General features: G+C 38.9%; 2 protein-coding genes across 6 annotated transcripts in view; one reads left to right on the top strand and one right to left on the bottom strand.

The window, feature by feature from the left end:
* Positions 1–21977, bottom strand: part of RUNX2 (RUNX family transcription factor 2) — a 225308-nt gene that overhangs the window by 173977 nt on the left and 29354 nt on the right. The gene's annotated exons all lie outside the window — the stretch shown is intronic.
* Positions 3384–21977, top strand: part of SUPT3H (SPT3 homolog, SAGA and STAGA complex component) — a 276015-nt gene continuing 257421 nt past the window's right edge. Inside the window, 2 exon segments of the mRNA XM_065681818.1 lie at positions 3384–3724; positions 15161–15255. Coding sequence (XP_065537890.1) covers positions 3497–3724; positions 15161–15255 — 323 coding nt within the window. The 5' untranslated portion in view covers positions 3384–3496.

Genomic DNA, 21977 nt, shown 5'->3' on the forward strand with positions numbered 1-21977 from the left:
AGGCAGAAACATGTGTAATTACAGGAGAATATAATTTGTGGGTTATCTGAAAGGAATTGTCCCTGTTGGCATTTACTTTGACTTGTTGGCAGGAGGAAAAGAAACCATCCTGTACCACTGCATATGGTTCCTTATTAGTTGTGGCTTCTGCAGAGGCTCCATCTCTTTGGAGCATGGAGGATTTCTTTCATTACATAATCGTTTGTTGTTTGTTTTTTTTTTTTTTAATAATTATTTTTTCTTGTGTGTGCAAATTCTCTTTGCACCAATGCTTCTATACTGAGGTTATTATGCTAAAGGAATGCAAGCATCTAGAGTAACAATGGTTCATTTTCCTTTAATGACTTTGTCGACAGGAGAGAGACATTTTTGTGGTGTGATGAATTCACTTGGTCTCCTGTTGTGTTTTCTCCACATGCTTTGGAAACTCTCTCTCTCTCTTTCTCCGAGGATTGTGGCCATCCACTCCAGCAAGAACTTCATTACTTTATATTCATTGTATTTAAATGACACCCCAGTGGTGTCCTGGGGTGATTGATGTAAATTATATGCTATGTAGGGGAAAATAAAACCTTTTTCTGACTTTTTATGTTCTACAGAGAAATAAAAAGTGAAAACAAATGACAGAGAAAATCAGGCCTATTCAAAGTGAAACTTTGTAAGCATTATGGTTTGAGCAGACTCCAGTCTGTAGAACTGCTGAGACAGTTTATAATGACCTTATGATCTGAAAGGTGACCCAAAAAGGGAAAATAATTTTGTATGTGCCCATTTTTGGTTCTGTATAATGCATAACAACAACTTGATCTATTTTTTCCCTCTCTGTGAAATACAGTAAGAATTCGGACTTGAGTATGGAGCAGCCACTGCGTTTTTACCAGCTTCACTAAGGCACAGCATTATAAAGGATGTTGTGTTCCTTAGTCCTCTTTCCTCCTGTCTTCTAACAACTTTTTTTGGCATTAAGATTTCATAGCCAGTCGGTATCTCTCTTGCTCAATTATTCTGCCAGGAATTATCACCTGTAGAAATGGCAATGGGGGAAAGTTCTTTTATCAGCCCAGCTCATCATTGGGCAGTAACTTCTGAACTAGTAACCTCTCACTATGGGCAAAAGGGTTTTGCACAGCAACAAAAATTGTCAGAAAATGTTGTCAGGCATTTCAGCAAGTCACATTGCCTCTATCCAAGTGACTGAATGTTACGTAGTTCACACTGGACATGCTCAACCATATTATCCCAGTAATTCCTTTTTTAAAATTAACATATGGAATTGCCATAGTAATTTCTCTATTTTCTATGTTTTCATATTAGTCTGTCCTACCAATTCTGGTACACGTTAAGATATGCATGGCACATATCATAGAAATGTCAGCAATATGCTGCCTTGCCTTCCTCAGTTTAATGTAAGGTTTTGGCAAATCACAGAATTTGGCTTAAAACTTGAGTCACCTCAAGGCTTGGCAGAATGCTTTGATGCGCCTTTTGGCCAGGAAAATGCTTATCAATAATCCTGCTTTGACTGGGGTTGCCCACTATGTTAAAATGTTCAGGCCATCCTCCACACAGCAGTAACTAGACTTTGCTGTGCATGCAAGAATCAGCAGTGTGAGGCCTCTTACTCTCTAGGATACTATTATAGCTGCTTGGTGTTTTGCCCTGTTTCTGTCAGTGCTTGGGCTGGTATCGGCTTTATTTTCATAATCATAAGCAGCAGCAGAAGGGAGAGAGGCTGGCAGCATTCATAGTGAGCAGCAGAATCGACGCATCTTTCTGATGCTGATGTGGGAGGTGGGAACAGGAAGGAAGCAATGCGTGAGGGGACTGATAGGGTGTTTATATGAAGTAGCAAGAAGGATGGGGAGTGAATAGTAGTCAAAAAAAAAAAAAGAGCAGAAGGAAGATAAAGGGAAAAAGCAGAAAAAGACCTCTAATAAGCTGGAATTCAGATGGCCACTAGAATGTCAGTCATTGTAGTTGTTGCCAGAGTTCCCACTTTCCTCCTTGTCCCTCAAAAAAAAAAAAAAAGTAAACCGCTAAAATTATGAAGCCTTTGTGCTGTCCATTTCTTAGAATGAATCATAGTTTAAATAATATGGATCCTGTTCAGTATGCAGTCCGTTTCTTAAAATGAATCATAGTTTAAATAATATGGATCCTGTTCAGTGTGCAGGCAGGAATTTGCATTATCATAGAACCATAAAATGGCTTGATTTGGAAGGGGCCTTAAAGATCATCTGGTTCCAACCCCCCACCACAGGCAGGGCCACCTTCCACTAAACCATGTTGTTCAAAGCCCTGTCCAGCCTGGCCTTGCCAGGGATGGGGCAGCCACAGCTTCTCTGGGCAACCTGTGCCAGGGCCTCACCACCCTCACAAGGAAGAACTTTACCTCTGTTGGTCACATTTATTAGTACCAGTTTATACCAGGTTACAAATCACCCTGTCTCCTAATAAACTTATGTGTGTACTTGCAGATGAGTGGAATGATTAACTCCCAGAACCCTATAATTAGGTGCCAAAGAAAGAAAAGGTTGAAAGAAGAAAGGAAGGGTAAAGAGGAAAGGGAAAACAGGTTAAATGCTCCAGCCCTGTAGTCAAGCTTTTCCCCATTAACCCGCTGAGTTGACAGAACACAGGAAAGCTGCCATTGCCAGGAATCAGAGGGAAAACACAGGCCCTGCTTATAGATAAATGGTACATAAAACCAACCCAATGAATTTAACCACCCTAGTATAAAAAAGACTGTTTCAGTTGGAAGAGACAATCATCTAGTTCTGACCCTTCCAGGGTTGACCAGAAGTTAAAGTGTTTTACGGGCATTGTCCAAACAAAACCGGACAGGCATGGGGTGCACTGACCACCTGTCTAGGAAGCCTGTTCCAGCGTTTGATCACCCTCTCAGTAAGAAAACGTTTCCAAATATCCAGCCTAAACCTCCCCTGGCACAGCTTTGAACCATTAATGGTATGTACTAGTAGCAGTACGATAGTACAGCTTGTCGTGTTGCAGCGAAAACCCACCGGTATTTCCGACTGCAAAGTGTACACGGATAGCTCCTTCGCACAGCAAGGGGAAGGCTCTGTGCTACCGTCAAACACCTCTACAATGCTGCAGAGACACGGGCGCGCTGGCACCTGCACCGAGGCCAGCCAACTGTGTAAGTGCGTGCTCGAGAGGACCCGGCCTCCTCTCCCCAAACCCTTCCGGGCTTTCGGCCCCGGGTGCATCGCCACCCTCCAGCGATTCCCGGCGCTGAGGAGGAACGGGGACAGCCACAGCCGCGCGGGCCCTCCCCTCGGCCGCCAGGCAGCACCTACGGGAAGCGGGCGGGGGAGAACGACCCCGCGGCGGGCCGAAGTGAGCTACGGCGGCGGCAGCAAGGAAAGAGGAAGCAGCGGGGGAGGAAAAAAGCCGCCGGGAGGGAGGAAGCGGCGGCGAGCCCCGCCCCGGTTCCCCCCCCTCCTCCTGGGAGGCCGCGGCTGCCGCACAGCAGATGGAGGCGGCGGCGCGCTGCGGCCGCTGTGTGGCGGAACCGGCCCCTCCTCCCAGCGGGCGGCGCCATTTTACCCCCCCTTGCAGCGTGTGCGCCTCAGCACCGGAGTTGCGGCCACTGTGGTGGTGGCGGGGGCTGGGGAGGGGGAACGGGAGCTAGAGGCCTCCGCTTTCCGTCCCCCTCGTTTCTTGCCTCGGTCCAAGCAGCGCGTTGAGGGGAAGGGACGAGGTTCAGTTCCTGCCCCTCTCTTCCCCCTTTTCGATAGCCGCACACGGGGTGGGGGAAACTGGGCACCACCAAGCCAGGCTGCTCCCTCCCTCCTTCCTTCCTTCCTGCCTTCTTCCCTCCGCTGCACATCTCAGCCTCCTCATCCATCCATCCATCCATCCATCCCCGGGGGTGAGCCTTTGAGTGAGTCACCAACGAGGGCACGCAATTAGACAATGTGTTGCTGCTAACTAACTTAGCGAGGCTGTCCGTTTCTGTGGGGCCTTGAGCATTAACCCCGTCGGGATACCTATGAAGCGCTGCTGGGCGGGAGGGGCGGCGGGGGGTGCCTGCGGGCGCGGGGGCTTCTGCTAACTCCATCTGTGTTCGTGGTTTTGCGTTTCGTGGGTCGCGGCGGGCAGATGCGAGCAGAGGCGTGCGAAGCGTTACGGCCGCGGGGGGATGCGGCCGCAGCCTCGGGAAGGGGCTCCTCAGCTGCTGGTGTAGATGCCAAGATGCTGAGCAGCGGCCCAGCCCTCAGACCCAGGCAGCGATGCCTCCTGGTACCCGGCTGCCAGCTCGCTCCCAGCTTCGCAGCCTCCTAACTATGCGATCTCGGGAGGAAGCGCTAGACAATGGGTTGCTTGCTGCTGGGAGGTGGCAGCGAGCACCTTTTAACATGTTTCACTCTTGTGTCGGTTTTCCTGTGGCCTGCGGTGTTGTTACACACGTGGGACCTTGCCCTGTTCATTTTGTTGTTTTGCCGACTAATCTTGAAGATGTTTGTACAACTCATTTTTTTAATCATAGACTTAAAATTAGGTGGCAGAGGCCAGGCTTTGGCCTGCGGTATGCCGTGTACTGTTGGGTGTTGTCATAGAATCATAGAATAGTTAGGGTTGGAAAGGACCTTAAGATCATCTAGTTCCAACCCCCCCTGCCATAGGCAGGGACAAATCTTGTTGCTTTGATGTCAATCTTTTGTTGCTCTGTTGCTGTTAAATCTCAGTGGTTTGTAACTTTCCTCTGTTGGAAGCAGATTTTGTTTATTTTGCACAAACAGGTGTGGTAGTTTATTAATAGAAATACTGTGCTATCCCTTATAGAAACTATTAGACCTTAAAGAAATTACTGGTAAATGCTAGAAGTCTAGGAATAACAGCGAGTCCAGAATACTTCTCTGTGTGGGCTTCAAGTTGTTTTGCCACTTGTTAACTGTATTTTACACGTCCTATTTAAAGATCAGCTGCTTATAAGTTCCTACAGATGACACAAATGAATGCCTTGCAGTCTGTGAATGCAAAGCCCATTATACATGCAAAATATTTATTAGTGTGTATGTGAAGGGCAGGTTAAGAACCTGATGTTGCAGACAGCAAAGTTTGCTGTATGGCATTAGTATTAATGATTTATTGTGAGGCATTTGATTTCATAAGATTGAATATGTTTCAAGGTATGCAGTGGTGTTCATGATATGATTAAATTTTCTTTTGAGGTCTTGGATCTAACTCCCACATCCTTCTCTTTCTTGGTACAGGCCTCTCTTTCCCTTTGGCTTAAGGCACTGCACCCTGTGCGGTGCTGACTTACTTGTCAGGGTGCAGTGCACCCTTCCTTTCTCCCGCTAGGCATATCTTTCTTCATTGTTGGCCAGATCTAAGTGGCATGGAAGGCAGTGTCAGTCTTTTAACTCTGGACTTTGCACAGGCTCGTATTCACATGTTACTAACATGCAAATCAGATTTTATTGTGATTCCTTTTGTCCTGTGTATTGTCGCTGTGTGGATGGGAATACTGATGTTAAAGGTAGTATTTCCAACTGTAACAGTATTTATTTATGTTTTTTTTCTGAAAGCCGCATCCCTGTGAATCCTGTGAAAGTGTGAAAATACTTTTCTTTTTTTAAGATAAATTCTTAATTGTGATGATTCTGATGAATTAGCTTGACGTTTAACCAGAATTACAAGAAATCCTTCTATGCTTTACCAATATTTTACTCATGACTTTCCAGTGTATGGATTTGGAAACACTGCATAAGGTTTAACAGGATTCAGTAGCCTTTAGAGTATTTGCTAAGCTTCTGAGTGTCATTACCAACTGAATTACTCTTGTGGGCTCAATTCTGAATAAAACAGAATGGAGCTGTCTGAAATTTGATTAGTCAATTAGTAACTTGTCAGCATAAGCAAGCTGTAATATAGTAAGCTACAAGTTTTCTAAGAATTACACATAGTAGTCTAGAGCAACACTGAACATTGTTCATGTCATTATTGCTGTTCTGATGTGATGCCCTCAAGCAATGAGACCAGCTAGACAGTGTCTTTCTAGGTCATTATTGAAAGGGTGTTTTAGGGCATAAGGCCAAACCCAAGCAGGGTAATTATACCATAGAAGCTAATTGAGTTGATGTTCTTGTTGAAATTGCGAAATATCCAAATGTGCGGATATACAAAGTATGTAAAGAAAAGGAAACTAGGTAGGCTTGTGTTCTCATGGAGCCAGGCAGGAGTGACTCAGTTACAAGCTGATCTGGGCTGATCAGAATACTGCATGTCAAAGGTATTGAAAATTATATTGATTAGATCTGTAATCTGTGTTTCAGATACTTGGCATTCATAGTGTTACATGTAGTCATTATTAATATGAAGTAACCTTAGTAAGTGTTCATTTGCAAGCTAATACAGAATAAATTTCTATTTATAAATAATCTTTGGCTTTTCCCTACCCCTGTATTTTTGCATACATTTGAAGTATTATGTTTGATTACAATCAGATATTTACAGAATCAACTGAAAGTTTCTGGTTCACACATCTCCTTAAACTGCCATAGAAATAACAGTAATAGTAAAAAGAGGCCAAGAACTTCTATGAAAGATGTGATTTGAAACATACAGTTACTGGCCTAACTATTGCTAGGGTCTCTGAATTAAATAATCAGAATTATAAATACAGCTCTCCAGTGTTAAGTGCTTTTAAAAATCATGTGCTCAAGTAGCAAAGAAAAATATGCATTCTTAGCAGAAACCTATTGGACATCATCTATGACCATGAGATCTCTAAAAGCCGCATCTGGAATATTGCGTCCAGTTCTGGGCCCCTCTGTTTAAGAAGGACAGGGAATTGCTTGAAGGAGTCCAGCGCAGAGCCACAAAGATGATTAGGGGAGTGGAACATCTCCCTTATGAGGAGAGGCTGAGGGAGCTGGGTCTCTTTAGCTTGGAGAAGAGGAGACTGAGGGGTGACCTCATCAATGTTTACAAATATGTAAAGGGTGGGTGTCAGGATGATGGAGCTAGGCTTTTTTCAGTGATATCCAGTGATAGGACAAGGGGCAATGGGTGTAAAGTGGAGCATAGGAAGTTCCACGTTAACATCAGGAAGAACTTCTTTACTGTAAGAGTGACAGAGCACTGGAACAGGTTGCCCAGGGGGGTTGTGGAGTCTCCTACACTGGAGATATTCAAGGCCCGCCTGGACAAGTTCCTGTGTGATATACTGTAGGTTACCCTGCTCTTGCGGGGGGGTTGGACTAGATGATCTTTTGAGGTCCCTTCCAACCCTTGGGATTCTGTGATTCTGTGAAAAGGAATTGCTGTCCTGAACATTACTGACTTACTGTTAGACCTGTTTCTGAAGCGCTAATTTTCATGGTTGTAATTTTATTAAGACTGTGGGTGTTTTACCTGCAGCTTTCCTTGTGATAGGTGGTGTACAAATAAGCAACAGTGGAGGTAGACATTTTCTGATCTAGAGAATTTAGACTTAAGATGGCAAGCAGTGATTTTAGAAAGGAGAGGAGCAGTTCAACAGTCAGAATTGGAGAAAATTCTTATCTCTGCTATTTATTTGGCTAGTCATTCTTCATTAGGAATTTTTGATACATACATTGATGCCCTAACTTGAGGGCAGCCATGGAGCAAAGTATGAGATTCCTTATATGCCAGAATATGCAGTTAAGGTCAGGATGGAACTATATTATGAAGTGATTTTAATTGTATTTCAGACAGTGAACTAACCACAGCACAGGGTAATGTGAAAGGAAGAGGACTGATGCAATTGGTGTGATAGGTTGGGTAGAGAACACTATCTTGAGAGGAGCTGAGCAGATGAAGGGCTAGAGAGAGAGAAGTTCTACCCAGGAAAGTATAGTTTAAAGTTAATTGTAAGAGGCAGGCAAACTTGATTGTGCTTTACAGAGAATCTGACAACACTAGCAAAACCTTAAATTTTAAGTTACTTTAGGTGGAACTTAAAGGTAGATGGGAACCATGATGACAAATGGATTTGCTTGCGGGCAAATGAGCAGTAAAGCATACTAACTTCCTGTTCACATAGGAATGTTCTACTCCTCAGAAAAAAAACAGAATACTGAGTAAGTTATAGTTTGGGGTCTGTTCATCTTTGCATGCTGGAGTCAAGTATGTAAGTTCCTAATGAGTTCAGGCCACCTTTAACACGAGATTTGCAAGCAAACCTTATATTGGCTTTACTGAAGATTGTCAATGGTTACCATAGGGAGTTCACGGTCACTAAATTTTATGTCTATACAATTATTTAATAACTGGTATGGAAGATTCAGAATACTACTAAAATAATGAATTTTGAAAAAAATAAATGCTAGTCCAAACAAAGTTACGGTTACAGGAGCCGGATTCTGGAAGCTGTGGAAACTGCTGTTAGTTAAGATTTTCTGGTCTTTACATTCTTTTGTTAAAACATTTCTAGGAAGAAAGAAGAAAGTCATTGGTGCATAAATTTGCAGTGCCAGTAACTGGCAAATGTGGTACGGAGTTCTGCAAAAAGTGTTGCACATTCAGTTGAGAGGGAGGTGGACATATACATTAGATTCATTTTCCCTTCATTCTTGGTTAAAAATAAATAAATTGCTTATGGGGAAGGACAGAGCTCTGATTAGACTGGAGTTAGAAACGCTGGGAGAAGTGTTTGTAAACATCTCCAGATGTGGAGGCATACCTCTCCTGTAAGATTATGCTGTGTGTTTCTCAGTCTCAAATAGACTCACTCATCTGTGTATTAATATTCTTTCAGTAGTCCAGACCATTCTGTGGTTTGTTTCAGAAGAGGTGTACATAACTGTCATGTCTAACTCATGGATGGACAAATAATAGCTTAAAGTATGAGGACATGCAGAATCATTTCAAGTAAAATGCAGTGGTTGTTACGCAGAACAGTCAGAAGGTTATATACTTCAGTCTGTAGTTGGTTGGTGACTATCACTGCAAAGTCAGTCAGAGAGTTGTGCTTGTTTGCTTGTTTACTGCTTTCATTTCAGGACTTCCATAAAATTAAGGCACAAAAATAATTTTTTTTCTGAGAGCTGGAAATGAACATTAAGGATTATTTTAAAACTGTCCTGTTTGATAAGAATAATAAGATTAATTTTATTCTTTGGGCCAAAGTATATGCCTATATATACTTCAGTTTTTTGGGTCTGATACCCTTTCTATCAAACATACATGTTTTTTCTCTAAGTTCTACATGGGAATGAAGGAAACACATGGGAATAAATGAAAAGAGGGAAATAATGTTCAGTTGTATCCCTTCTATTCATGTGGGCTTTTAAGCGTATTTCATTTCAAGAAAGAGTGTCATGGTTAAGGATGAGATGCTTATTTATCTGAGTGGTGAAAGCTGGGCTGTACATTGACAGCTATAAGATTAATATTTCATTCTGGAATTCACTTTAGAACAATCATAAGCATCCAGTCTATCAGGTAATAAAGGGAAGCAGCAGTAGCAGATGTAGTGTGTTATCCTTAGCATGAAGAGTGCATGCATTCCACTTTGTGATACTTTGTTAATTATTACAAAATGAAAGAAAGCTGAGATTGCATCCCTAGCTTTGAACAATATTATTGGGTGCATACCCACTGCAGATGTGTCACTGCCTGCCCACAGATTGCTTCTAATCCTGGATTCACTATGGCTGTTCCTTGAAAGTCTGTGCCGTTGCTTTATCTGCTTGCCTTTTAAGAGGTCTTGTTTAGGCAGTATGGAAGTTATTAATCTTACTGCCTACAAGCAAAGCCATTTCTTAATTGTTACACAAGAATCTGGGTTGTTTTTTGTGTGTTTATTTTTTATTCTTTTTTAACCTGAACAGGTTAGAGGATGATAAAAGAGTTTCATTATACACTTTGAATAATAAGTTTGTTCTGAAATCTAGGTCATCTGTGTACTGTGCTTATGCAAGACCCTTTAGAGTGTTTTTCATTCCAGCCTGCTTAAACAACTCAGGAGAACTAAAGGACTTAATACTTACTATTATTTTAATTTTCACTTGTTCTGGGAGAGTGGGTAATCAGCAAAACAGTATATGTACTACAGCATTTGGGTATTGCAGAATTATTGTTTTGCATTTGGTGGTTTTTTTTTTTTTAACTTTTTTAATTTATTTTTTAATATTTAACATACACTTAGCCAGTCTTGCACATGTTCAACGGGGTGTACAGGTTTTGCTTTTTGAAAGAAGTGCACTAGCAAAAATCTGTAGTTAATCAAGTTATTACATCTCCAGTCCTAGAGGACGTATCTTATACTCTCTGTTGGTGAGGCCATGCAAGCAGTAAAATACTCAGTGGTAACAGGCTGGTTAATGTAATTACTCTGAAGTAGAGAGTGTAAAAGCAAAAGCATTCATTTTAATTTTGTGTTAGTTCATAGTCATCTTGGCTTTTGTTTCCTTCCTGTTTTGTTTGGGGTTATATAAATGAAAATATGTCAGTCTTTAAGTTTTTGCATGGTTTCAGGTTTTATGTAAATGTATTTATGAAAGGCAAGAAAAGAGGACTGATGCAGTAACCGCATTAGATGTATGTTTGCTGAAGTCAGCATAACAGTAAATTCTACTCTAATGTGTTAATTTAAAAATTCATGTAGGGACACTGCTGTATTTTTTTTCTTTAATTCTGCATCTTCCTTAGCTTATAAGAGAGGCATCAGATAAGATCCATAAGCATCCACTTCTGTTTTAAACTGGCCCAGTTTAGATTACTGTCTTTTTGTGAAGTGGGTAATAATAATTTACTCTGCCTAATTGTGTTTAGATCAGCTGTTGAACAGATGTATTGGAGGACTGGTCTGTTTGGATGCACCTTTCTCTGCATGTCTTGACAATGGTGGTATGTGAATAGAAGTATTTCAAAAGAAGGGGTTATTAAGTGTGTATATATATATTTTTTAAGACTTATTATGTATGTCCCAAATGAAGTGAAGTAACTTGGAGATTTGGTGCTGTACAGTTACAGCTTAAATGTAGAGCCTATGTTTTAAATTCAGTTTTTAGGAGCAGTAGAGGTTCAGTTTTTATATGTGTGTCTAGATCTTGAATAAATAGATGGATTATCATAGAATCATAGAATAGTTAGGGTTGGAAAGGACCTCAAGATCATCTAGTTCAACCCCCCTGCCATGGACAGGGACACCTCACACTAAAATTATGCGGATCAGTTATTGATTGTACAAGCATCAGTGTGATTGGTAATCTCAGAGTTGATTTGGATACGAAGTATGGCTATGAAATGAAAGTCTGCCCAGGTATCTTACCTCAGTGAGAAGAATGGGCCTAAACTTGACAAGAAATGGCTTAGAATTTGTTTCCCTCAGCTGAGAACTCCTTTGTTCTGCTGATTCTTATGAAACAAGTACTGTTTTCTATTGTGACCCTAATGTAAAAGGCATTGAGGATACAGTAGATGGCTTTTAAACATTTACATTAATGATTCTATATACCTTTTAATGTATATTTATATTATATATTTGCCATATTGTACTTATAGGAAAGGAATTTGAAAAGTTGGAGCTATTTGAGTAGGAACTCATAATTACTATTCCAAATAACGTTAATCAGAAGTTATCTTTTTCTTGCTAGAGTTCATGATTAAAATACAGCATGTTGAAATAATCTGTGACCTAATCAGAACATCTGAATCCTTTTTGTGGAGTATGGCAAACAGCTGCATTTCAGTCCAGGGCTAAAACAAATACCATATATTGACCCATTGAAGATTACAGTAGGCTTTTCAGTTCCATGTTAGCTGTACTTATTGAAGAAAATTGATTTGAGAGTGCTTCTGCTTTTGAAAGATTTTTTTTTTTAATGTCCGGAAGAAAGGAAATAGAACATACGGACGATGGAACTTTGATGTGTAAAGAAGTTAATTATCTGAACCATCAAACAAAATGTGGGCTGTGGAAGTAATTATTGTAAAGGGTCTGACAAAGCCTGACAAGCTGTTGGTTTTTTATGTCAAGAAAATGCTGTACACCTGCTTGATTTGAAAGTTAAATCATTTGGTTGCAATAGAAGGCCAAGTTTTTAGGGAAGCAGTAGTTGATAAGCTTTCAGCTTTCCAACCTGCTGATGCTCACCCAGACATACAACCCTTCAAGTTTTTTTAATTAAGCTGGTCTTGTCCACATGGAGGACAGGAACCTTAAAAAGTATTCCAAAATTGGATACACATGAATCACAAGTGTTACGCTGTGAAGAGGCAACTGTGGAATTGTACCATGTTTCTTGGGAATTTTGGGAGAATGCTTCTGAAGTTATCAGACAGTTCTACATGGATAAAGCAAAATGATTGCCATGGATGTTCAAAGAAAATAGCTATATGCTTTAAATGATGCAGTTTACAACAACAAAAACAACAACAACAAAAAAACAAACCCCAAAAAACAACAAGCAAAACCCTTTAGTCTTCATATGTTATTTAGTTTTTAAACTTTAAGGTGCATATGATAAATATGTTCCATGGCTTTTTCTACAGCTGTTTTAGAAAGTATTACCTGAGCTGTTCCCCTATCTACTTTATCTGGGGTCTGTGTAAAATTGTACTAATTTACGTTTAGGAATATTGGTACTGTGATATTGGATATAAATAGAGAAACTACTAAAATGGATCGTAATCAGTCCCAGTCAAATAATGAACAGTAAAATACACATAAATTTCTAAATCTTTGGGCTGGTACCATTGAAGCTTCCTCTTCATGCCCTTCCATGTGTAGCTAGAACTTTCTTGGAAATACTGTCACCCTCCTGTATGTTCTAAAAGATTTTTACTTAAAAAAATAATAAAAAAACCCCACTAATTTGACTGTTTGGATTATATGACTCTCTGGTAACTGCTGATTATTGCAGGATCCTGCCATCACTTAAGCCTGGTGTGTAACTACTCATATGATTAAAATCAGACTTCAGTGGGAGTAAACTTTATGATTAAAGTTACACATGTGCATAAGTGCTTGCAGGATGGGGATCTAAATTAGAATCTGCTTGAAGATGAACAGAAGTCTGTGAAAATCTCAAAAGCATTAAGAAAAAAACAACTTAGGACATGAAGTTGGCTGGGAGTGTTGATCTGCTTGAGGTAGGAAAGCTCTACAGAGGATTTGGATATGTTGGGTCAGTGGGCTAAATCCAGTTGCCTGAAGTTCAACAAGGTCAAGTACCAGGTCCTGCACTTGGGTCACAAAACCCCCATACAATGCTACAGGCTTTGGGAAGAGCGGCTGGAAAGCTGCTCAGTGGAAAAGGGCCTGAGGGTGCTGGTTGACAGAGCTGAACATGAGCCAGCTTGTGCCCAGGCAGCCAAGAAAGCAAACGGCATCCTGGCCCGTATCAGCAATAGCATAGCCAGCAGGGCTGGGGAAGTGATCATCTCCCTGTAGTGGGCACTGGTGGGCCGCACCTTGAATCCTGTGCTCAGTTCTGGGCCCCTCACTACATGACAGACAGTGAGGCACTGGAGCGGGTCCAGAGAAGGGCAATAAAAGCGGTGAAGGGTCTGAAGAACAGGTCCTATAGGGAACGGCTGAGGGACCTGCAGTTGTTTAGTCTGGAGAAAAGGAGGCTCAGGGAGGACCTTAGTGCTCTCTGCAACTACAGAAAAGGAGGTTGTAGCAATGTGGGAGTTGGTCTCTTCCCCCAAGTAACCAAGTAATAGGATGAGAGGAAATGTCCTCAGGTTGTGCCGGGGGAGGTTTACATTGGATGTGGGGAAAAATTTCTTCACCAAAAGGATTGTCAAGCATTGCAATGGGCTGCCCAGGGAAGTGGTGGAGTCACTGTCCTTGGGGGTAATTTAGGTATGTGACACTTAGAGATATGAGTTAGTGGTGGACTTGGCAGTGTTAGGTTAATGGTTGAACTTAAGATAGAGTCTTCCAACCTAAATGATTCTCTGATTCTACCAGAATGCGTAAGCTTTTTATTTTTGTTGTTCATCCAGGTGCTGTTTCGTCATTAGCATTTTTAAAGCACTAAATTCTTTCCTTACTTCTTGGAGGTATTTTATGTTACGTACTTAAAATATTACAAGTTTTCTTAAAGCACATTATTTGTGATTGATTGCAATGCTTTTAATGGTTTTTAATGTAAATCTGGTCATTTAGTTTCGTAGTTTTAGATAGGTTTCATTTCCAAAAAACAATCTTAAGAGTGGAGAAAGGTAGGATCCCTTAAGAGATTTTGCAGCAAACTATTGATACATGGTTTCATTGTCATTAAAACCGTTGCTACTAATAATACAAGAAATGAGCAGTGCAGCTCAACTGTTACTGGTATGCAGCAAACTAGAAGAGGAAGAAGTGTAGTGGGAGTATATCCTGGTTATCAGGAGACTTACATGGTGTGTTCTTTGTTAAAATTTTTTTTGAAGGGAAAAACAGAAATTCCTGTTAGAGTTTTCCATAATAAAACAGATATTGACTTGTCAGACTTTTATTTAGTTTTTAAAAAGAAATTGTTTAAAGCCGTTTGATATGCCTGTTATTTAAGAGGAAAAAAAGAGATGCATTAATTGCATCATAGAATAAGAGTAGAATTATCCTGAGTTTGGTTGGAGTTTTTTAATGAGAAGTTTCCATAGAAAAGCTGTAAAATACTTTGTACAAAGATAGGACCTTCAGTCATGTGAGTATTATGGTAACATTCAATTCCCACTCCTAGTGCATTTCTGTTTTAGAGACTTAAGTAATATATATACATAAAGCTGGTGTTTAAGAAAGGAGGTTATGTTCTCGGTGCTTCATTGAGTTTTTTTTTCTGGCTTTTTCTGAGATTCTGCTTTACTCCTATTAGTCTCAGTTGAGATGGTGTGGGTGTGATTTTTTTAGTGCTTAGGATACTGCAGGAATATAAGAGGATGTTTTGGGTAGCAAGATACTGGTGCCTCTGGATACTATATATGCATCTTAGTGCTTTTCCTAGGGTACCTCTCCAGGGTATTCAAAAATAGTGCATGTTTCTAGTACTTTGGTTACTATAGACATCAACACTCTTACATTTTCCACAGCCTTGCAGACAGGCTTCTTTCTGCATGCAGTGCCCTTATGTTCAAGTCTGCCCCATATAGCTTTCCTTCCTTTTTCAATGCCTAGTGTGAAACATTCATAAAATATAAGTATCATAAGTGTTGTTATTTCTTGTTTACTCAGATGAGCAGCACTGTGGCTAGCCCGATGTCAGCACTTGCCTCTTCAAGCAGTGGGAGAAAATCGACAAGCTTTACGCCTGAGTTGCAGAGTATGATGTAAGTAATCAGTCAAAATACGTGGTAATGTCTGCATTTTCTATGCATCTTTTAGGGGGTTTTTTAGAATGTGTGTGTAAGGATGATAAGGCAGCAGGTGTTAGTGACAGAACTGTTGGTGTTTTACTTCTGATTTGTAAAACCTTCAGAGGTGACTTTGATAAATAGCAAACACATCGAGTATTGAAATGAGAGAAAATCCTGCTGAGTAAAGAAACACATTTTTAGTATTGCTTTAGATGTCTTTAGAGACCTCTGTTTCTCAGTCCTTCATCAGAGAAAGCTAAGCTTCCCTTTGTCATATATGCTTATGTAAATATTTTTTATTAACATTTTTCAGTGCTAATAGAAGTAGACTGTTTAGATAATATTGCTGATGAAATCAGGATGTGGAACATGTGCAAATAACTGGGTTTTGGCAGATAGGATGCAAAGTTGTTAAAAAGCCGAGTTATTTGTCATTGTAAATGGACAGTGGATTCTTTGAAACCCAGTTCCAAGATGTGATATTACATGATTTTGTAGTTTCTGGCTTCTAAAACCTTGGATGTTATTTAAACAGGTGGGGTTTGTCAGTCTCAAAGATACATGCATAATCAGAAGGATTTCTTCTGTAGAAGAAGTCTTTATCTTGCCTGGTGACTTACTGCATTGGGCTGACTTCAAATCTTTGTTTTGTAGAAGAGCTACGCATTCATCAGAAAGTTTGACCTACCACTACACAGCATTTTTTTTTTTTTTAGCTTTCCTATGTGTATCTGAGATACCGTGCTGTCAGAATTGGGGGGGGGGGGGGGGGGGGGGAAGGGGGGGGGGAAGTAAGGAGCTTGTTTCCATGTGGATTTGTGCTCCTGATTTATCAAACACTTGAAAGAATGTTTCAAAGTACACCTGAAAGATATCTAACGGCTAAAGGCTGCAGATGGAGAGCTAGGCTGTAGTGCCTTATGTCTAAATCATACACTAAAAAAAAATGATTGTGAATGTTACTTATGGAGTGGAGGGAGAGGATGCATGTGTGCCAGTTGCTGAGGTCAGCTGCACATAAAAGAGAGCTTTGCTTTTATGAAGTCTTGCAAAAGCATCTTAAAAGATTTTCCCCTGTGTTCATTTGTCAAGAGCTGAAAATGAAATGGAGAAAACTAGTCCCAGAGTACTGAGACATAAATCTGTGGTTTCAAAAGATGATAGTGGTGATCATTGTCCATTTTCACTAAGGCCTTGGCTCTGAAAGACTGTCCAGGATGTTGTTTAACCTAGACTGAGGTAAATAAGGACAGACTGAAGTGTGAATTCAGTGGTTTTTCAGTGGGTTTTAAGTGATCCTAGCAGTATCTGAAAGTTTCTTTTTACTGTATTGGTGCTGTTTCATTGTATGTTTTTTAATTCATTTTTAATCAGCAATTTAGAAGTCAAAACAGTTCCAGCATCTGCCTTCTGACCCGTGACTATGTTTTAATGACAGGGAAATTTTATTTATTAAAAGTATGTGTACATTCTGGCTTACCATGATACTGTCCTTTTGTCATTTTACTTTAGGTCGTTAACTGTTGAATAGCTATTAGTATGTTTCCATGTGGGTTTTAATATATTGCCTTGTGTTAGTTAAAAGTTTTAGATAGTCTTATCTGAAATGTTTCACTCTCCTTCCCCTTTGCATTATGTAAGAACTGAAAATTAGCTTAGGAAGAATGGTCAAGTTTGACTTTTATTTATATACTTATAAATATTTATAAATATTTTTCTGCCAGTTGCCTTCCATAACATAAAGAAGTTAAAGTATTTCAGGCCTCTACAGATGGTAATTACTTACCTTCATAAAACCTGCATTTGGCTTTTTAACAAAATAGAAATATTTAACGTTTTAGTATTGCTGTATCACACTAGATACTCTTTGGTTTTACTTCTTTTGTACTTGTGTGGGAGTTCACTTAGGAGTAAAAAGGTGCTTTAGGTCACTTCAGGCTATATTTGAACTGCATTTTTTGCCTGTTTTGTCTTGGTCAGTTATGGACATAAGAATGTTAAATATTGAATCTTTTCCATGTTGTGTGCCACATCCCACACCTTCCTTGAGTCTCTCACACTCAGCCTCTTCATAACAAGACCCCCCTGGCTCCTTGCTCCTACTTTTAGGAGATACAGGATCTTATGCAGATTGAATGGTCATGAGAGTAATGCTGTCTTGCCTGTTCTGTCATGTGTTGGTTTACCTTTGCTGTCATGTACCAATTTCTGATTTGAATTGCTATATGGGCAGTAGATATGAAAGGAATTACTTGCCTCATTTAAATTCCACGTAGAAGGTTTTCCTGTCCAAAAGTAGAAGGTGCAATTTTTTTTTTTTTGTAGTTAAGCATCCTTCAGAGACTACTTGATTGTTGTTAAGTGGAGCATGGGATACGTTCTACTGCAGTATTTGTCAGTATAATGTAAATGCAATAATAATGAACTGTTTCCTGTGAATTCGATCATAGAATACTTAGGTCTGGAAAGGACCTTAAGATCATCTAGATCCAAACCCCTAAATCTTCTGAAGTAGATGAATACTTTGTTACAAACCCGGTGGTTTTCTCTACTGAGTTCTTTTCAGATAGAATAATATTAGTTCTCGCCTTCAAGGGAATTCTGTTTAGTTATTTATATCTATTATAGTCATCTACACTGGAAAATATAAGGGTTGTTCTTGGTTGGTGAAAATAACTGTAAATGTGTTTAAAAGAACAAAAGAGTCTATGAAGTTTTGAGGCAAAGAAGTATGTTCATCAGTTTGGATCAGTATCTGCAATGCCTGTATTTTATTTAGTTGTGGACTTCCTGATAAAGTATTTTGAAACTACCGTCCTCGCCAGTATACACATGATTCTGTCAGAATGTAGAAGTTATTATTGGCCATATAAGTGGAAGAAATAGACATTTCCCTTTTGCTTCAGAACTGGTGCAGTTTGAGAACTATGCAAACATCTGTGCTTTAGAGTAACAGTTTTCACAGTTTCATTAAACTTGTAGGAAGTGAAGAAATCCTTTTAATGTAGTGAGCACAATGAAAGTTACATTTTTATTGTTTGCTGGAAAAAAATAAAGGAGACTTTTGAAATTATAAAGTGCCAGGGATGAGCCATGTAGAGAAAAAAAGACAGCTGTTTCTTTTGGCTAGGACTGCAAGATGAAGTTACCCCTTTAAAAGAACTTTCCAGGCTCTGACAGAAGCTGACATTTTTTATAAACTACATAATTTAGAAAGTTGCAGATTCTCCCATTTAAACAATTTATAAGGAATTCATGCTGACATCTTAAGATCCTGAGAAACAATAAAGGCTGGAGAACTACAGTGCAGAAAAGGTAACAGCTTTCTTAAAGAAAAGAAAATAGAGACTAACACTGCAATTAGTTGTTTGTTTTTTTTTTTATTATTGTGAATCACCTGTTTCCTATGGATTATCATCCATGTAAGTAATGGAAGTAATAGGAAGAGTAACTTCAACTTCTCTCACCTTTCTCAATAAAAAAAATGGGTGCAGCAAGAAGGTGAATTTGTGAGAAGTTAAGTCATATAGGGACATTGAGTGCTGCTCCAGAATGGTGTTTGGTAGTTTTTGCTGATGTTAAAAAAATGAACTCTTGTAGAGACTTAAAAGATGGAAAGAATGCAGAGAAGCTATCTTTTTTTGAAGTAGAATATCAAATATTGTTATGACCCAATAGTGAGATCTAGAAGTCTGTGGATAACAATGCCTCACAGTCTGAAGGTGGTATCTTTGATTAGTTTATAATTTACAGCAGGTAAGTGTTGAGTCAGGGTCTGATTCCCCAGAATGTTTAAATTTATATGTAATGTTAAGCTTGTGAGTAATCCTGTTTAAGGTGGGGAGGTTATTCATATGCTATGTCTGTTACGTGCGCTACACCTATTTTTGAACCACAGCATTAGGGAATGAGCTGGATTTTTTTGTAGAATTGTGTTTTTATAATCTCACAAATATTTTCCTATACATTTTCTGTCTTTTCAAATAAATCAGGTGTCTTGAAATAGTAAAATACTGCAGAAAAACTCTTAAAATGTGTAAAAGTTTTTCATATATATATTTTTTACTAATAAAATGGTTGTTTTCCCATAAAATATATGTAAAATATTTACATGGATTTTAAGAATTTTTGCATTTGTTAGGAAAAAATAAATCTGTATTGATGTCTAATGCTTGTGTAAATAGTATTAAGTACAACTGTTGATAGTACTTAATATGCTGATTACCTTAAGAGGAATACAGAGCTAAGTAAAAGTATCAGGCTGTGGCAGATTGCAGAAACATATATCAGTTTGCAGTGCACTACCTTTTATATGGGTATGTTTGGCTTTTACTTGTTGAGACCTCGGAATGATTTGATATTTATCTTACAATCTTTTAAAAGAACATAATGCTACATAGATTTTGCTTTGACTCCTACATCCTTTATTTGTATTTGGATATATTATTATGCTACCATAGAACTAGCAGCAGTAGGTGTTAATAATTTCCAAACCCGTTTTCAGCACATTAAAATGCATTTTGCTGAGCTTTGTTTTATGAAGCTTCATTTGGCTAAGCTTTGTTTTTCAAAGCTTTATTTAGCTGATCTACAATCTGTTTCCAAACTAACTCCTAACCTTAGGTCAGTTGCACTCAAATTATAGTTCTGCCCAGTAGATTCACAACTGTGGTGATTTCACAGTAGCTATTAGAAATCATAATTCAGTTGAGGTAATCTATTTTGTAATATAAGCACTACTTATAGGGTGAATTTTCATCTGAACATTTGTTTTGAACAATTTGAAGATGAAGGGTTTTTTTTTTTACCTTCACTTGGAGTATTCAGTTTGAGAAGGTGATGAAGAATCATATTGGAGATAAAATTCCTGGCTGAATACTTTGTCTAGAAAAAACTCAGAGAAGGTCTTTTCTAAACTGCATGAAGGCTACACCAGATGAAGAAGTCCTGATTCAACACTGTTTATCTATATATACAGATGCATACATACGGAGATACACACATACCCCATATGTGTATGAATGCAGAGTGTAAGAAACTAAAACAAATGGAAGACATCCCTGTGGAGTTTAATACAATTATATGTGTCTTTTTCTCTTTTTATTTCCTTTTTTAATTTTGCATCAAAATACTTCTGGGAACAGAGGATGGAATGTTATGGAGAATAACATTGTACATAGCTGAACATGACATCTTAACACTGGAGCAGTGTCAGTAATAATGTTTTATGCATTGGGGCTTCACTGTGTAACGGAGCCAACGTTCATGATCATTCCCATTCTGATATTTTCAATAATATTTGAGAGTTCAAACTGGCTAGTAGAGAGTGGTTCTAGACCTTTGGTCACTGGTGGAGTGTCTAGGTTGAGCATACTTTTACATTGCATGGTATTTTTTCTTTCCTATATATGTTATGATGTAATAAAATGTACTCTTTATTGTCTTGCAACCTTATCAATAAAATAAATTATTTTTAGGGGTTCTTCTACTTATTTAGGATTTCTCATCCATTCTGATATGTCATCATCTTAAGGAATAGCATTCTAAATTTTGGAATGTGAAATGAAATTGTCAAAAGTATGGTCTCTGAAGTAATCTTTTCTCCTAATGATGTATTTGGATAACGCCTGCTGACTTGAGTTGGATTACAGTTTGTTCAGCACTGAATGCCCTGGAAGATGTCACTGTTTTCAGTATCAGATGTTTAATTTCTTTTCAAATACAGAAATGCAAATGTTGTTTGATAGCAGCAGTGCTTATGTATGCTAAAATAGTGTTTTCTTATCAGTTAGAAAGCTCAGGGGACTTGCTGCTCACTGCTGAAGAAATGCACACCATATGTAACATTAAAGAAATGTTGTGATTTATATAGCTGTGCTTTGCCAGATTGGCTCATGCTTGTGTGTTAGTCCAGTTGTGAATATCAGAATAATTATAATCTAAGTACTTTGAGTCATTCAGATTACATGCTAACTAAAAATCAAACACAATATGCATTGTAAGCTGTCTGCAAGATGTAATTTACTCTTGAATATTTTATCTGAAGTTATTTATTATATGATTTACTGTTTTAAACTACATTCTCTGATTTTTAGTTCTTGTCTAAAATCTGTCATCGTTTTCAGCTGTTAGCCTGATTTTTGATGCACATCTGATTTTGTTAATCCTAGTTTTCCAAACATTTTATTTTTTTTATGTTTCTTTTTGACAATGGGTTTTGTTGCTGCTAAGTCCAGTTTGCAGTTAAACCATGGCCTTGATGATTCTGTGTTTCTATGTGTGGGTTTGTGTTTTGTTGTTTGGGTTTTTTTTTCTTGTTTTGTTTTTTCTGTCATACCCAAATGTATAAGGTTGACTCACTCTTGTGAGGCAGATGCAAGCATAAATACAAAAGCTGCCATTCCCCTCATGCCAGGTTCCTCAGGAGGTTTCCCCTTATGCCAGGTTCAGTTCTTCCCTGGGAAGAAGAGAGTTTTTAGAGTGTTGGCTTTCATATGTCTTAGGTTTCTTGGAATGCAGAGCACATGCAGACCATGATTCTACTTTAAACAAGTAAATGATTATAGTGACTAAGCAGTTATGCTGAATAGACAGTCTAGATGATTGTTTTTAATAAAATCATCCAGAATTTATCTAGCATGCAACACACAATGACCGTGTGCTTGAGTTGAATATTAATTTTTTTTATCTTACTG

Source organism: Lathamus discolor, chromosome 5 (assembly GCF_037157495.1).
Source record: "Lathamus discolor isolate bLatDis1 chromosome 5, bLatDis1.hap1, whole genome shotgun sequence".
Lineage (NCBI taxonomy): Eukaryota > Metazoa > Chordata > Aves > Psittaciformes > Psittacidae > Lathamus > Lathamus discolor.